General features: G+C 50.1%; 1 protein-coding gene across 2 annotated transcripts in view; it reads left to right on the forward strand.

Moving 5' to 3' along the window:
* The window catches only part of ATAD1 (ATPase family AAA domain containing 1), a 70,484-nt gene that overhangs the window by 24,492 nt on the left and 27,646 nt on the right, over positions 1 to 18,346 (forward strand). For both annotated transcript variants that reach the window (XM_063961713.1, XM_063961714.1), the window contains exon 5: positions 17,729 to 17,929. In XM_063961713.1, the coding sequence (XP_063817783.1) occupies positions 17,729 to 17,929 (201 nt within the window). The remainder of the gene's footprint in view (positions 1 to 17,728; positions 17,930 to 18,346) is intronic.

The raw sequence follows: 18,346 nt of genomic DNA on the forward strand, positions 1-18,346 counted from the left end.
AAAATCTCCTGCCTTGATAAGATAAGTAGAGGTTTACTCCTTCTTTATATAGGAAACTGAACTAGAATAGCGCAGGAGATAAGATATTCAAAAAAATTTTAAATAACATTAGAGCTTTATTGGGGTGAAGGTAACACCCCTCTTTGGATATCTATTCCCCCGCCGCTTGTGAGCGCATTTTCATGCAGGTGTAACCTTCCTATTATTTGTATTAGAGACCTGTCACTGAACAGGTGATGCTGACCTTAAAAGGCGCATAGAGATTCTGCCTTATAAGGGTGAGGAATTATTTGGGGATGGTCTCTGGGACCTCGTATCCGCAGCAACAGCTGGGAAGAAATATTTTTACCTCAGTTTTCCTCACAGACTAAGAAAGCACTGTATTATCAGGTACAGTCCTTTCGGCTTCAGAAAAGCAAGCGGGTCAAAGGCGCTTCCTTTCTGTACAAATACAAGGGAAGAGGGGAAAAAGCTGCACCAGTCAGCCTGTTCCCAGAATCATAATTCTTCTCTCGCTTCCTCTGAGTCCACAGCATGACGCGGGGGCTCCACAGGTGTAGCCAGGTACGGTGGGGGGGCCGTCTCAAAAATTTCAGCGATCAGTGGGCTCGCTCACAGGTGGATCCCTGTTTCATTGAAGTAGTATTTCAGGGGTACAAGCTGGAATTCGAGATGTCTTCCCCCCGCCGTTTCCTCAAATATGCCTTGCCGACAACTCCCTCAGGCAGGGAGGCTGTGCTAGAGGCAATTAATAAGCTGTATTCCCAGCAGGTAATACTTAAGGTGCCCCTACTTCAACAAGGACGGGGTTACTATTCCACACGGTTTGGGGTACCGAAACCGCATGGTTCGGTGTGACCCTTCTTTATATTTAAAATCCTTGAACACATGCAATTCAAGTTCAAGATGGAATCGCTCAGGGCGGTTATTGCAAGCCTGGACGAGGGGGATTACATGGTATCCCGGGACATCAAGGATGCTTACCTGAATGTCCCTATTTACTATCCTCGTCAGGAGTACCTCAGATTTGTGGTACAGGATTACCATTACCAAGTCCAGACTCTGCCGTTTGGACTGTACATGGCACCGAGGGTGTTACCAAGGTAATGGCCGGAATGATGATACTCCTTCGAAAAAGGGGAGTTTTAATTATCCCGTACTTGGACAATCTCCTTATAAGGGCGAGGTCCAAGGCGCAGTTGCTAGTCGGGGTAGCACTATTTTGGAAAGTGCTACAACAGCACGGTTGGATTCTAAACAGTCCAGAGTCACAGCTGGTTCCTACGACATGTCTACTGTTCCTGGGGATGGTTCTGGACACAGACCAGAAATAAGTGTTTCTCCCAGAGGAGAAAGCCAAGGAGCTGTCATCTCTAGTCAGAGACCTCCTGAAGCCAAAACAGTTATCGGTGCATCATTGCACGCGAGTCCTGGGAAAAATGTTCGCTTCCTACGAAGTAATCCCATTCGGCAGGTTCCATGCAAGAACTTTTCAGGGGGACCTGTTAGACAAGTGGTCCGGGTCGCATCTTCAGATGCATTAGGCTGATAACCCTGTCTCCAAGGACCAGGGTATCTCTACTGTAGTGGCTGCAGAGTGCCCATCTTCAAGAGGGCCGCAGGTTCGACATACAGGACTAGGTCCTAGTGACCATGGATGCCAGCCTTTGAGGCTGGGGGGCAGTCACACAGGGAAGAAACTTCCAGGGACTTTGGTCAAGTCAGGTGACTTCCCTACATAAATATTCTGGAACAGAGGGCCATTTACAATGCCCTGAGTCAGGCAAGGCCTCTGCTTCAAAACCAGCCGGTCCTGATCCAATCAGGCAACATCACGGCAGTCGCCCATGTAAACCAACAGGGCGGCACAAGAAGCAGGATGGCGATGGCTGAAGCCACAAGGATTCTCCGATGGGCGGAAAATCATGTGTTAGCACTGTCAGCAGTGTTCATTCCCGGAGTGGACAACTGGGAAGCAGATCTTCTCAGCAGACACGACTTCCACCCGAGAGTGTGGGGACTTCATCCAGAAGTCTTCCAAAGGATTGTACACCATTGGGAAAGGCCACAGGTGGACATGAAGGCGTCCCGCCTCAACAAAAAGCTATAAAAGATATTGCGCCAGGTCAAGGGACCTTCAGGCGATAGCTGTGGACGCTCTGGTAACACAGTGGGTGTACCAGTCGTTTTATGTGTTCCCCCCTCTGCCTCTCATACCAATGGTACTGAGAATAATAAGAAGGCGAGGAGTAAGAACGATACTCGTGGTTCCGGATTGGCCAAGAAGAGCCTGGTACCCAGAACTTCAAGAAAATATATCAGAGGACCCATGGCCTCTGCCGCTCAGACAGGACCTGCTGCAGCAGGGGCCCTGTCTGTTCCAAGACTTACCGCGGCTACGTTTTGATGGCATGGCGGTTGAACGCCGGATCCTAAAGGAAAAGGGCATTCCGGAGGAAGTCATTCCTACGCTGATTCAAGCCAGGAAAGATGTAACTGCAAAACATTATCACCGCATATGGCGGAAATATGTTGCTTGGTGTGAGGCCAAAAAAGGCCCCAACAGAGGTATTTCAACTAGGTCGATTTCTGCATTTCCTACAAGCAGGAGTGTCTATGGGCCTAAAATTAGGCTCCATTAAGATACAGATCTCGGCTCTGTCGATTTTCTTCCAGAAAGCATTAGCTTCAGTACCTGAAGTTCAGACATTGTAAAAGGAGTGCTGCATATTCAGCCCCCGGTTATGCCTACAGTGGCACCTTGGGATCTCAACGTGGTGTTGAGTTTCTTAAAATCACATTGGTTTGAACCACTAAAAACCGTGGATCTAAAATATCTCACGTTGAAAGTGGTCATGTTATTGGCCTTGGTTTCGGCCAGGCGTGTATCAGAATTGGCGGCTTTGTCATATAAAAGTCCTTATCTGATTTTCCATATGGATAGGGCAGAATTGAGGACTCGTCCCCAGTTTCTCCCTAAGGTGGTATGAGCTTTTCACTTGAACCAACCTATTGTGGTGCCTGCGGCTACTAGGGACTTGGAGGATTCCAAGTTACTGGACGTAGTCAGGGCCTTGAAAAATTATGTTTCCAGGACGGCTAGAGTCAGGAAAATTGACTCGCTATTTATCCTGTATGCACCCAACAGGCTGGGTGCTCCTGCTTCTAAGCAGACTATCGCTCGCTGGATCTGTGACATGATTCAGCAGGCGCATTCTGCGGCTGGACTGCCGCATCTTAAATCAGTGAAAGCCCATTCCACAGGGAAGGTGGGCTCATCTTGGGCGGCTGCCCGAGGGGTCTCGGCTTTACAACTTTGCCGAGCTGTTACTTGGTCAGGGGCAAACACGTTTGCAAAATTCTACAAAATTGATACCCTGGCTGAGGAGGACCTGGAGTTCTCTCATTCGGTGCTGCAGAGTCACCCGCACTCTCCCGCCCATTTGGGAGCTTTGGTATAATCCCCATGGTCCTTACGGAGTTCCCAGCATCCACTAGGACGTCAGAGAAAATAAGATTTTACTCACCGGTAAATCTATTTCTCGTAGTCCGTAGTGGATGCTGGGCGCCCGTCCCAAGTGCGGATTGTCTGCAATACTTGTATATAGTTATTGCCTAACTAAAGGGTTATTGTTGAGCCATCTGTTGAGAGGCTCAGTTATATTCATACTGTTAACTGGGTATAGTATCGCGAGTTATACGGTGTGATTGGTGTGGCTGGTATGAGTCTTACCCGGGATTCAAAATCCTTCCTTATTATGTCAGCTCGTCCGGGCACAGTGTCCTAACTGAGGCTTGGAGGAGGGTCATAGTGGGAGGAGCCAGTGCACACCAGGTAGTCATAAATCTTTCTAGAGTGCCCAGCCTCCTTCGGAGCCCGCTATTCCCCATGGTCCTTACGGAGTTCCCAGCATCCACTACGGACTACGAGAAATAGATTTACCGGTGAGTAAAATCTTATTTTTTTAGAAGGGGGGGGGGGGGGGGACTGTATACAGGCTGTGTAACCTATTAAGGTGCACAGTCAGCGCTGGTTGGGGGTCTCCCTTCCCCTAAAAAAGTTTTGTGTGTGGGTTGGCTCCAATCTCTGTGTCTCTCTTGCCATTCTTGGCGATGAAACTCTGTCTGCCCTCCCGTGTGTGTGTGTGTATGTGTGTGTGTGTGTGTGTGGTGTCGTGTCTGTGGTCTCCATTAAGCTATGTCCAGAGACTCTGTGTCATATGCTGCAGAGGATATGTCCTCTCAGGATGATCCCATTCCTTGTAATCAGGATTGCACTGTTTTATCACAGATACTAGCAAGGGAGCCTGAGTGGTTATCCTCTATCAAATCTATGATTTCTCCTTCATCCACTAGGGGCCACTGGAGCGCAGTTACAATGGGGAAATAGTAGGCAGTAATTGGGAGCTGGCACTTTAAAATTCCAACACTGTGGCTAGCTTCTCCCCTACTATCTCCCCTCCAAGCCAGTCTTTAATTTGTGCCCCAGGGAGCTGGTTCACTTGGGTCTTCTATGAAGAAATTTTTTTTTTTCTTTCTTTTCTCTTACTTACACAGACTGGCAGCTCTGCCACTGCCAGTCTGCACCGCGGGAGGCTGCCGGCGGGGTCCCATCGCAGCTGCGTGCGGCTCGGGATGGGCCTCGGCTGAAGGAGACACTGAGCTCTCCGGAGCCGGACGAACACCGCTGCGTGCGGCGCGTGTCGGGGCCGCTCCATCGGCAGAAGATTCCGGCAGCAGTAAGTTTACGTGGCCGGACACCGCGGCGTGTGTCGGGGCCACTCCACCACACGCTGCAAAGGTGAGTGTGTGCTTCCTCTCCCCCCTCTTCCCCCCCTCTACAGTGTTTAATCAAAGGTGGCAGGGGGGGCTTGAAGGTAACTCTGGTTATTTTTTATTTATTTATTTTAAAGAAACTTGTCTCGCGCTCCCGCCCGCCCGCTCGCCCCCCTCTCCGCTAGGATCCCTGCTCAGCGCGGCTCACAGAGCCGCTACGGGGATCCTGCAAGAGGCGCAAAGCATGTTTAAATTTGGTGCCTTTGCGGAGGGGGGCGGAGCTTAGTCCCGCTCTGCGCCGCCGGAAGCAGCGCGCGCTGGCGGCCATTTCCTTTGCTGCAGCGTGGGACGGAGGAGCACCACGGACCTGTGGGGAGCACAGTGAGACTGTTACAGTGGGGAAGGGGGGCACTGGAGGGCACCTAGATCGTCTTTACAGCCTGTCACTGCACAGTATCGTGCAGGACAGATCAGGCTGCTGTGGCTGCATTTTTCCCTACTCTCCCCCCTCCCTCCCCTTCTGCCTATTGCTGGTTTCCTGTGGGGGAGGGTCACAGTGTTAGGTGCTGCCATGGCCAGTAAAGGCTCCAAGGCAACACAAAACAGGGTCATGTTTTATGTGAGGAGTCACAGCCATCTGCTCAGCCCTCCTCAGAACCCCAGAGCGCCCCGGCATGGACGACACAACTCACAGAGGTTATGTCCCTGCTGACTGGGGAACTGAAGGCCTCTCTGGAAGATAGGGAGGCGGCCCGGGTCCGACGGCTTGTCCCGGTACCGGAGCCAGAACCTGCATGGGCTGTCTCATTGGCAAAGTCAGTGGAAGGGCTTTCTAGGGCTGTAATCCCTTCCCAAGCCCCGTCCTTTAGCCCCCCTCAACAGGCTTCTAAAAAGAGATTGCTAGCCTCTGTGTTGCAGGACGTTGATGATGATATGCCTCAATTAGATGAGGCGGGGTTAGATGTACAGGATATACAGGATGTAGATATACAGGATACTGATGACGATCAAGTATACGGGGACTCTGAACCAGTAGCTCAGGGTATAGAGGCTCTTATTACTGCTATTCGCTCAGTATTACAGGTGGAGGAGACGGAGCAGGACGCCTTACGCCCTTCAAGGTTTGGCACCAACCAATGCCTGCCGGTGACCTTTCCAGTTTCGGAGGAGCTGGATGCGCTCATAACGGTAGCCTGGAAACATCCAGACGTAAAATTTCAGGTATCCAGAAAACTGTTGTCTTCCTATCCTTTTCCCGCAGATAGCAGGACACGTTATGAGACCTCTCCGATTGTGGATCCTTCGGTGTCTCATCTGTCCAAAAAGACGGTCCTACCGGTTCCGGGAGCGACTTCGCTTAAGGAGGCGTCCGATAGGAAATTGGAATCTACCTTAAAGAATATTTACTCTGCGGCAGGGGTATTACATCGCTCGGCGCAGGTAGGTTGTTGGGTCAACAAGGCGATCGAAGCTTGGGCGGAGCATTTGTCCTCTGGAATTCGTGACGAATTGCCGGCGGATCAATTGATAGAGTTGGCAGAACACATCCGTGAATCAGCCCTTTATCTTTGCGAAGCGTCCAAGGACATAGGTATTCTCGGAGCTAGAATTTCCGCTTTAGCAATTGCGGCCCGCAGAGCTCTCTGGCTCCGGCAGTGGCAAGCGGATACGGAATCCAAAAGGACGGCAGAAGCGTTGCCCTTTACGGGTGAGGTTCTGTTTGGTAAGGATCTGGATGCCTGGATCTCTCAGGCTACCGGTGGTAAGTCGACTTATCTTCCTTATGCTGCTCCAGCCACTCGCAGGCCATATAGGGGTCCCTCTTTTCGATCCTTTCGTGCCCCTTCCAGGTTTCGAGGCCAGGGGTGGAGCTTCTACCTTCCGTGGCCATAGAGGTAGAGGCGGCGGCAGGGGTAGAGGTTCCGCAGCCTCAGCCCAGTCAGAGGTTAAGTCCTCTACCACTACCACCGCATGACGGGCTTCCCTCCCACCTGGGAGATCACAGGGTGGGAGCTCGTCTGTGGGATTTCAAGGAGGTCTGGGTACAGTCCTGCCCAGACGCTTGGGTCCGGGATCTAATCACTTGCGGTTACAAGCTCGATTTTCAGGAACAACCGCCCCAGCGTTTTTTTTACCACGGGTTTGCCAGTTTCCGACAACCGGGGGGTTGCCTTAAAGGCAGCGGTCCAGAAGCTTCTATCCGCAAGGGTGGTGATCCCTGTTCCCTCTCATCATCGGAAACAGGGCTATTACTCAAGCCTTTCTCTAGTACCGAAGCCGGACGGCTCGGTCAGGCCAATCCTGAACTTGAAAGATCTCAATCCGTATTTGAGGGTATTCAAGTTCAAGATGGAGTCCCTCCAGTCTGTTATTGCGGGGTTGGAAAAAAACGAGTTTCTGGCATCCTTAGACATCAAGGATGCATACTTACATGTTCCCATTTGGCCTCCTCATCAGGCTTTTCTCCGGTTCGCAATACAGGACGCTCATTTATAGTTCCAGGCCCTTCCTTTCGGTCTCTCTTCTGCTCCCAGAGTGCTCACAAAGGTCATGGCGGTCATGATGGCCCTACTTCGGAAGCAGGGTGTGACGATTGTTCCCTATCTGGACGATCTGCTAATAAAAGCAAGCTCGGCAGAACGGTTACTTCAGAATATCCGGATGACGCAGGACCTTCTGATTCGACACGGGTGAATCCTGAATTTCCCGAAGTCTCACTTATGCCCCTCACAACGGCTGTTGTTTCTGGGGATGATTCTCGACACGGTCCGTCAGAGGGTTTTCCTTCCTCAGGACAAGATCCTGTCTCTGCAGACACTGGTAAGGTCGGTTCTTCGACACCGTCGGGTGTCAGTGTATCTGTGCATTCGCCTTCTGGGAAAGATGGTAGCATCGTTCGAAGCTCTTCCATACGGTCGCTTCCACTCTCGACCGTTTCAGCTGTGTCTTCTACATCAGTGGTCAGGATCTCATCTGTTCCTTCATCAGCGGGTGACGCTATCTCCAAAGGCACGGTCGTCGCTGCTCTGGTGGCTCCAGTCGACACATCTGTTGGAAGGAAGACGGTTCGGTGTATGGGAATGGACTCTCCTCACCACGGACGCCAGTCTGCGAGGCTGGGGGGGCAGTGACCCTGGAACATCAGTTTCAGGGGCGCTGGTCAATCCACGAATCCGCTCTCCACATAAACATTCTCGAACTAAGGGCGGTGTACAATGCCCTGCTTCAGGCACATCACCTACTGCGCGGTCGAGCGGTCAGAGTTCAGTCCGACAACGCCACGACGGTGGCATACATCAACCGTCAGGGCGGCACTCGCAGCCGTGCGGCAATGAGGGAGGTCACCAACATCCTTCTCTGGGCGGAGAAGTATGCTCTGTCCTTCTCGGCGATTTTCATTCCTGGAGTGGACAACTTGGAAGCCGATTATCTAAGCCGACAGGACATGCACCCGGGAGAGTGGTCACTACATCCCCAGGTGTTTTGGCAACTGGTACGCCGGTGGGGAAAACCACAGATCGACCTCATGGCATCCCGCCGAAACCATCAGTTGCCTCTTTATTACTCTCGGACAAGGGACCCGGCGGCGGCGGGCGTGGATGCCCTCACGGCTCCTTGGAATTTCCAGTTCGTTTACCTCTTTCCTCCTTTCCCGCTGTTGCCGAGGGTTCTGCAGCGCATCAAGAGAGAAAACGCTCTGGTCCTACTGGTGACTCCGGATTGGCCAAGCAGGGTTTGGTACTCCACCCTACACCTGTTGTCAGTGGCCGAGCCTTGGCCCCTGCCACTACGAGACGATCTTCTACAACAGGGTACTTTTCTTTATCCAGACTTACGCAGGCTACGTTTGACGGCGTGGCTGTTGAGAAAGCCATCTTGAAAAGGAAGGGGATTCCTCGTACAGTTATCCCTACTATGCTTCGGGCTAGAAAGTCAGTCACATCTTCTCACTACTACCGCATTTGGAAGGCTTATGTAGCCTGGTGTGAACGTCGAGAATTTTCTCCTTCCGTGTTTAGCTTAGCCCGACTTCTCCGTTTTTTGCAGGCGGGTTTTTCAGCAGGCCTAAGACTGGGTTCACTAAAGGTGCAGGTCTCTGATCTTTCGGTTTTCTTCCAGAAAAAGTTAGCCTTGCTGCCTGAAGTTCAGACTTTCTTTCAAGGGGTTCTTTGAATACAGCCTCCCTTCCGCCCTCCGGCAGCGCCATGGGACCTCAATCTGGTCCTCTTTTCTGCAGTCTTCATTGTTTGAGCCCCTGGAATCAGTGGAGATAAAATATCTCACCTGAAAGGTGGTTCTTCTCCTGGCGCTGGCTTCAGCTAGACGGGTGTTGGAACTTGGGGCTCTCTCTTGTAGGTCTCCTTACCTGGTGTTTCATGCGGATAGGGCCGAGCTTCGTACTCGTATGTCTTTTCTACCTAAGGTGGTGTCTGATTTTCACATCAATCAGCCGCTTGTGGTCCCGGCCCTCTCGGTGGACTCTCCGGATTCGGGATCATTGGACGTTGTCAGGGCGCTCAAGATCTATGTGGATAGGACTTCAGCTATTCGGAAGTCAGATTCCTTATTTGTTCTCTACGATGCTGCTCGCCGTGGTTGGCCGGCTTCTAAGCAGATCTTGTCTCGATGGATTCGACTGACCATCAGACAAGCTTATTTGGCAGCTTCTCGGGAACCTCCATCTTCCATTTCAGCGCACTCTACGCGCTCTGTGGGACCTTCGTGGGCGGCTGCCCGTGGGGTCTCCATGACTACTTTATGTCGGGCGGCTACTTGGTCGGGCCGACATACGTTTGTCAAATTCTACAAGTTTGACACTTGCGGGCTCTGCATCACAGTTTGGCCGAGCGGTTTTACAGGACTCTCAGCGCTCTCCCACCCGTTTTGGGAGCTCTGGGACGTCCCCATTGTAACTGCGCTCCAGTGGCCCCTAGTGGATGAAGGAGAAATCAGGATTTTGGTACTTACCGATAAATCCCTTTCTCCGATTCCACAGGGCCCACTGGACGCCCACCCAGCACTGTTTCCTCCTCTTTTTCTTTTCTTTTTTTAGTAACGGTTTGCAGATCACTATGTGACTGCTTGTTGAGTTCAGGTTAACCTGTTTTTTGTTAGGTTCTGTTCCAGGTTTGGTTTGTGTTATCCTGGTTTACAGGGCGTCATTAACCTCCTCTACCTTAAGGTTGGTTTATTCCAGCTCTCCTCGGGCACAGTTTTACGTAGCCTGGCTTGGAGGGGGGATAGTAGGGGAGGAGCTAGCCACAGTGTTGGAATTTTAAAGTGCCAGCTCCCAATTACTGCCTACTATTTCCCCATTGTAACTGCGCTCCAGTGGCCCCTGTGGAATTGGAGAAAGGGATTTATCGGTAAGTACCAAAATCCTGATTTCTACTAGGGTTGCACAGAATGAATCTGCAACTCAGGCTTTACAGATCTCTATGGCAGTCTGGCCCATTTCTGTTACCTCAGGATCCCCCGCTGTATATTACCAAAAACGTGCTCTTGCACAGATTATGCAAGATGACACGGATACCGATTCTAACACTGAGGACGGTGATGGTGATGTGCTGAGGGGGGCAGCATCTCTTGCAAAAGGGGTGCAGTTGATGATAGAGGCCATTAGGGATGTGTTGAATATTACTGATACAACACCTGTGCAGGTTGAGGAGGCTTTCTTTACTGAAAATAAGAAAGCCTCGCTAACCTTCCCTGCGTCAAAGGAATTAAATGCTGTTTTTGAAAAAGCATGGGAAAACCCTGAGAAAAAATTACAGATCCCTAAAAGGGTCCTGGTGTCGTTTCCTTTCCCTGTGGAGGATAGAAAAAAAATGGGAAAACCCGCCCATTGTTGACGCATCTGTATCCTGACTCTCAAAAAAGGTGGTTTTACCTGTTCCAGGATCCACCGCCTTGAAAGAGCCGGCTTATCGTAAAATTGATAATACGCTCAAATCCATGTACACGGCTTCAGGCTTCATTACTTGAAGATTTGGATACTATGGATAAATCTGATGTTGAACTGTTTTTGCGTAACATTCAGGATTCGGCAGGATTTCTGGTAGAATCCATGAAAGACCTGGGTTCCATGGCTGCAGGAATTTCTTCCATGTCTCGGCTCGTCGAGGACTGTGGCTGTGACAGTGGTCGGCCGACGCGGAATCCAGGAGAAGTGTGGAGACCCTACCCTACACAGGTTGGGTTCTCTTTGGGGAAGCGTTAGATGTGTGGCTCTCCACGGCTACGGCGGGTAAGTCACCTTTTCTTCTCTCAGCTGCACCTGCTACGAAGAAATTATTTTCTTCAACTGCATCACAGCCCTTTCGGGCTGCCAAGCCACGAAAGGCCAGACCGTCCAACACCTTCTTTAGGGGAGGCCGGCCTAAATCCAAGAAACCGGCTTCGGCAGGTTCTCGGGAAGAGAAACCTGCTTCAGGTACGCCGAAGTCCTCCGCATGACGGTGGACTGCACGCCTCGGAGGTGGGGTCGGTGGGAGCGAGACGCAGGCTTTTCTGTCACGTCTGGTTGTCGTCCGGCCTGGATCCCTGGGTGCAAGATATCGTGTCCCAGGGGTACAGGTGGAATTTCAAGATCTCCCCCATCACCGATTCTTCAAATCAGTCTTGCCAGCTTTGCTGGCAGACATGGCTGTCCTGCAGGCAGCCGTCCAGAAGTTGGTGGAGGCACAGGTTATTGTGCCGGTCCCTCCTCATCTGCAAAACAAAGGTTACTATTCGAATCTTTTCGTGGTACCGAAACCGGATGGTTCGGTCAGGCCCATTCTGAACCTAAAATCGCTAAACCCCTTTCTGAAGAAGTTAAAGTTCAAAATGGAGTCTCTAAGGGTGGTGATTTCAAGTTTGGAAGAGGGAGAATTCATGGTATCCCTGGATATCAAGGATGTGTACCTCCACATTCCGATTTGGCAGCCTCATCAGGCTTATCTCCGATTCGCACTGTTGGACTGTCACTATCAGTTCCAGGCTCTGCCATTTGGCCTCTCCACAGCACCGAGGGTTTTCACCAAGGTGATGGCGGAAATTATGTTTCTCCTCCACAGACAGGGGGTGAACATAATTCCATCTCTGGACGATCTGCTGATAAAGGCACCGTCCAAGGAGAAGCTGTTACAGTCCATCCTTCTCACAACCCACCTGCTCAGGGTACACTGTTGGATCCTGAATTTTCCAAAATCAAATTTGGAATCAACCAGGAGGTTGTCCTTTCTGGGAATGATCCTCAACATGGAAGTGCCGAGGGCGCTTCTTCCAGAGGAAAAAGCGTTGGTGATACAAACAATGGTCCGGGTGTCGGTTCATCAGTGCATTCGCCTTCTGGGAAAGATGGTGGCCTCTTACGAGGCTTTACAGTATGGGAAGTTTCATGCTCGGTCCTTCCAACTGGATCTCCTGGACAAGTGGTCGGGATCCCATCTACATATGCACCAGAGGATACATCTGTCACCAAAGGCCAGGATTTCACACCTCTGGTTGCAACTACTTTACCTTCTGGAGGGCCGCAGGTTTGGGATTCAGGACTGGATCCTTCTAACCACGGATGCAAGTCTCCGAGGCTGGGGCGCAGTCACTCAATGGGAGACCTTCCAAGGAAGGTGGGCAAGTCTGGAAGCCAGCCTGCTGATAAACATTCTAGAACTAAGAGCCGTATGCAACGGTCTTCTCCAAGCGGCCCATCTTCTGAGAAATCGGGCCATTCAAGTGCGGTCGGACAATGTAATGACAGTGGCTTACATAAACCGGCAGGGCGGAACGAAGAGCAGAGCTGCAATGTCAGAGGTAACAAGAATCATCCTCTGGGCAGAAAAAGACGCGTTGGTGCTGTCAGCAATCTTCATTCCGGGAGTAGACAACTGTGAAGCGGACTTCTTCAGCAGAAACTATCTCCATCCGGAGGTGTTCACGGAGGTAACAGTTCTTTGGTGTGTACCTCAAATCGACATGATGGCCTCTCGTCTCAACAAGAAGCTTCGGCGATATTGTTCCAGGTCGAGGGACCCGCAAGCGGTGGCGAGGGCGCCCTGGTGACTCCGTGGGTTTTCCAGTCGGTGTACATGTTTCCACCACTCTCACTCATTCCAAGAGTGCTAAAGCTCATAAGGAGAACAAGGGTTCAAGCGATCCTCATTGCTCCAGACTGGCCAAGAAGGTCTTGGTACACTGATCTTCTGGATCTATTGCTAGAAGAGCCGAGACCTCTTCCTCTTCGGGAGGACCTGCTGCCGCAGGGGCCGTTCGCCTTTCAAGACTTACCGCGGCTGCGTTTGACGGCATGGAGGTTGAACGCCAGATACTAGCTCGGAAGGGCAATCCGAACAATGTTGTTCTTACCCTGATACAGGCTAGGAAAGGAGTTACGTCTAAACATTACCATCGTATTTGGAAAAAATATGTATCTTGGTGTGAGTCCAAGAAGTTTCCTACGGTGGAGTTTCAACTGGGAGGTTTTCTCCTTTTTCCTGCAAGCAGGTGTGGATATGGGCCTGAGGTTGGGCTCCATAAAGGTCCAAATTTCGTCCCTATCCATTTTCTTCCAGGAACAGTTGGCTGCCCTCCCTGAAATTCAGACTTTTTTTGAAGGGAGTTCTGCACATCCAACCTCCCTTTGTGACGCCTACGGCGCCCTGGGATCTTAACGTGGTGTTGCAGTTCCTCCAGTTGGACTGGTTTGAGCCTCTACAGGAGGTTGAGATCAAGTTTCTCACGTGGAAGGCTGTCACTTTGTTGGCCTTAGCTTCTGCTAGACGTGTGTCGGAGTTGGGGGCTTTGTCCTGTATAAGCCCATACTTGATCTTCCATGAAGATAGGGCTGAGCTTCGGACACATCAGCAGTTTCTTCTGAAGGTTGTGTCGGTATTTCATATCAACCAACCTATTGTGGTGCCAGTTGCTACTGACTCCTAAATTTCATCAAAGTCCTTGGATGTTGTAAGGGCTCTGAAAATCTATGTGAAGAGGACTGCTCGTCACAGAAAATCGGACTCTCTGTTTGTCCTGTATGATCCCGAGAAACTAGGGTGTCCTGCTTCTAAGCAGACAATCTCTCGCTGGATCAGGTTCACTATCCAGCATGCGTATTCTACGGCAGGATTGCCATGTCCTACGTCTGTTAAGGCCCACTCTACTCATAAGGTGGGGTCTTCCTGGGTGGCTGCCTGGGGTGTCTCGGCTTTACAACTTTGCAGAGCGGCTACTTGGTCTGGTTCGAACACGTTTGCAAAGTTCTACAAGTTTGATACTTTGGCCGCTGAGGACTTGAAGTTTGGTCAATCAGTTCTGTGGGAGCCTCCGCGCTCTCCCTCCCGTTTCGGGAGCTTTGGTACATCCCCATGGTACTAATGTGGACCCCAGCATCCTCTAGGATGTAAGAGAAAATAGGATTTTGGTTACCTACCGGTAAATCCTTTTCTCGTAGTCCGTAGAGGATGCGAAGTGTCCGCCCAGCGCTTCGTTTTCCTGCTATCGTTATTTGGTTCAGTACAACTTTGTTTTAGTTGAGTACTGCATTGTTACTTTGTAAGTAATGTTTCAGCGGTTGCTGCGTTTCAAGCTAGTTATGATGTGCTTGATGTGCCTTGTATGTGTGAGCTGGTGTGAATCTTGCCACTATCTGTGTAAAATCCTTCTCTCGAAGATGTCCATCTCCTCGGGCACAGTTTCTAGATTGAGTCTGGTAGGAGGGGCATAGAGGGAGGAGCCAGCTCACACTCTGAAACTCTTAAAGTGCCAATGGCTCCTGGTGGACCTGTCTATACCTCATGGTACTAATGTGGACCCCAGCATCCTCTACGGACTACGAGAAAAGGATTTACCGGTAGGTAACCAAAATCCTGTATTTGCTATGGTCATATGATGTCTGGTCAGTGCTGTGTCCTTGCTTATACACAGTATAATGGATTTTTGTAGCACAATCATACCCAATGGATTGTTGTATTGGTTAAGTGTATTGTTCTATGCCTGTACACAGTGTAATAGATTTGTAGTGTGATTATATCAATGGCCTAAGGTTGTATGCATGATTATGGAATTGTAGTTTGATTTTATCCAACTGTGTGGTTGTATTGGATAGGTGCCTTATCTTATGTCTGTGCAATAGGGTTATCATAATATCCCTCTAATCAGGTATGCATATGTGTTAAGGCCAGTACTGACGGGAGAGATGTGTGCTGAGCGATCTTAACACAGACCGCTCAACACACATCTCTCCTCCCACTCAGCACTGCGCGATGTGTGCTGAGTGAGGGGGATGGACGGACGGACGGGCCGCTCATTTCACCCAGCGGGTGAAATGAACAGTGTGCTAGATTGAGCCTGCATGCAGGCCAATTTAGCACCGGCGATAGCGACGCGCGGGGCCGCACATCACTGTCGCTGTGAGGGATACACACGGAGAGATCAGATTGTCAGATTGCTTAGAATTTAAGCACTGATCTCTCCGTGTGTACCCCCCTTTACACAGAAACTGCAATTCATGTGTCCCTGATTAAAGGCATATTCTAGCAACTCTACTGTACAGTGTAATAGATTTGTAGTGCGACTGGACCCAATGGTTCGGTTGCATTGGGGTAGGTGCAGTGTCCTATGTCTGTACACAGTGCAATGGATTTGTAGCGTGTTTGTACCCAATGGTCTGGTTGTATTTGCTGGGTTCATTATCCTACACTAGGTACAAAGTATAATATATTTGTAGTTTGATTATACCCAATGGTTTGGTTGCATTGGGTACCTTTGTGTCCTCTTACATCTTTGCTCTGTGCGCTACAAGCGTTGCACAACGCGAGTGCCGCGTGACTCTGTAGCGCTGAGTGTCTTTTTTGCATTTTTCTCCACGAAAATGCTGATTAAAATGATATGCAGCATGCCTGTATTCTGTGTGTGAATGCGACTGTATTTACATACAAAATGCTATACTACAGTCAGTGATCGCGCTGAGCCCCAAAAAAAGTGGGTCCCAGGGACCCCTCACTTTTAAAAATTGGGGTCCTACCGGTTCTGTTCTGGGTCCCATCGGAATTAAGGTTTTTATTAATATTAATCTTATTTGGACACTACAGAAGTGTTGCAAGGTGGGGGAATGGGGTGACAGTGCTGCTGGGCTGTGTAACATGCAGTACACTCTGCCACAGAGCTTTAACTAGATATTTTGGTGCCCTTTGGCAGAAAGTGAATTGGAGCTCCACCTGCCAGAATCGAAAATTTACGGGCATGGCTTCATGGGGAAGGGGCGTGACCACATAATAGTGCCAATTCACATTACACCACACTGTAGCGCCGCTTATACACATTGCACCAGGTAGAATCTCCTATATACACTGCGCCAGGTAGAGCACGTTATACACACTGCGCCAGGTAGAGCACGTTATACACACTGCGCCAGGTAGAGCACGTTATACACACTGCGCCAGGTAGAGCACGTTATACACACTGCTCCAGGTAGAGCACGTTATACACACTGCTCCAGGTAGAGCACGTTATACACACTGCGCCAGGTAGAGCACGTTATACACACTGCGCCAGGTAGAGCACGTTATACACATTGCGCCAGGTAGAGCACGTACCTTCCGCACCACCAGGGCCCTGTGCTGTCACCGCTGTTTCCGTCAGGTAAAAGAAGTGAGAAGAAGTTTGAGGGGGGGGGGCACCTCGGAAACAGGCTCCCCTGTCACAGGCTCGCTAGCTGGGCGTCTGTAGGGATGCTGGGGACACCTGATGGTAATGGTGCAGCCCGCTCTTCTCACGGCAGCAGTATGGTGGCAGAGCACGGCAGGGGCTGGAGGTGAGGTTCCTGGCCGGTCACCGCTGCTCTCCTTCACACAGATCGCGGGAGAGCACACTGGAGGCAGCCGAGAGGGAGGCAGATATCGGGTTGGGAGGGAGCTGCAGTTCACGGTCTTGGCGAGTCACCGCCCGCCCGCAGCACAGCGTACAGCAGCCGCAGAGCCGTCTTCTCTCTCTGTCCGTCCCCCGTGTGAAGCCACTGCACGTGACCAGGAGGGGGCACCGCCAGACTGCCAGTGGTAAGGCTCCACCTCCGCTCTGTATGGGCAAGAAGCGCCGTCGCCGTCAATTTACAAGGAGTTGGCTGCAGCGGAGCGCGTCCCCGGGGACCCTTACATTTTTGAAAAGTGAGTCCCCGCCTTCAGATCCGGGTAAAATACGCGCTATAGCGCGTATTTGCGAACACTGTACAGTGTTTTCCTGGAAAACAATGTAACATTTAATTTCGGATGCAGATAGAGCCGCAATTACACACACAGAATATAGGCATGCTGCATATAGTTTATCTATTATTTTGTGAAAATTAATTCCACTCAAACCTTAAATCAAAGCAAAGAGTCCTTTCACAGCAAGTATGCTGATAGTTAATCAATGCTGTGCTCCAGTTTTATTTCCGTTCCGGTTTGTTTTATGAAACACCATAAATGTGTGGTCAGTTTCCTGCAGAAGTGGTCCTCGTTGGCAGCGTCTGATCTGGCATTAGGCACAGTACATGGGAGTGGGTAGCTGTGTATTGATCAGTTATCATAAACCTGTTACAGTATTGTCCGGATACCGGTTTCAGTGTATGCTATATTGTATGACTTCTATAGGAATATAATAAATGGGGGGTAAAAAGTATTAATTTAATTCCATGCTTGAAAAAGAGGCCATTGGATGTATCGCTAGTGGAAGTAGCAAAGATTAGGTCGGCAAGTTCAGGAGATATCCAGCAATATCTGCTTTATTCAGCATTCCTTTGTGGTTTTTGTGAGAGAAGGTACGTGCTGATCCAAAAGATTTGATGCGGGTAACTTACCAGGTGCTGAGCTCAAAGAAGACCGAGATGAAGAACTTTCATGCTTTGTATCCAGTAAAACATAATAAAGTGTTATTGCTCTCTTTATTTATCATGAAACCATGATTGCCAGCATTAATGGTGTACTGTATCATTCTATAGGCGTCCTGCTATACGGTCCTCCTGGATGTGGCAAGACTTTGATTGCTAAAGCAACTGCAAAAGAAGCAGGCTGTCGCTTCATCAACCTACAGCCGTCCACACTGACTGACAAGTGGTACGGGGAATCTCAGAAGCTGGCGGCTGCTGTGTTCTCTCTGGCTGTAAAGCTTCAACCGTCCATCATTTTCATTGATGAAATAGGTAAAGTACTTGTAAAATGCCTGTCTCCTGTTGTAGAGTCTGTTTAGCTGAGCAAGTTTCACACACATGGGCTGGTTCAGAGCTAGGAAAAAGACAAAACAAGATCTATTTTGCACCTGGACCAGGGGATTTCTGCTCTCAAAAACTATCCTAGTGTGTCAAATGTATTAATCCGTCACATGCAATATGAATGCCTAAATGGCATTGAATAATTTGATTAATGTGTATAATCACTGAGGATATTGGGGGTCATTCCGAGTTGATCGCTCGCTAGCTAGTTTTAGCAGCCGTGCAAACGCTATGCCGCCGCCCACTGGGGAGTGTATTTTAGCTTAGCAGAAGTGCGAACGCATGTGCAGCCGAGCTCTGCAAAAACAGTTTGTGCAGTTTCTGAGTAGCTCTGAACCTACTCAGCAC

The sequence above is a fragment of the Pseudophryne corroboree genome, chromosome 3, assembly GCF_028390025.1.
Source record: "Pseudophryne corroboree isolate aPseCor3 chromosome 3, aPseCor3.hap2, whole genome shotgun sequence".
Taxonomy (NCBI): Eukaryota; Metazoa; Chordata; class Amphibia; order Anura; family Myobatrachidae; genus Pseudophryne; species Pseudophryne corroboree.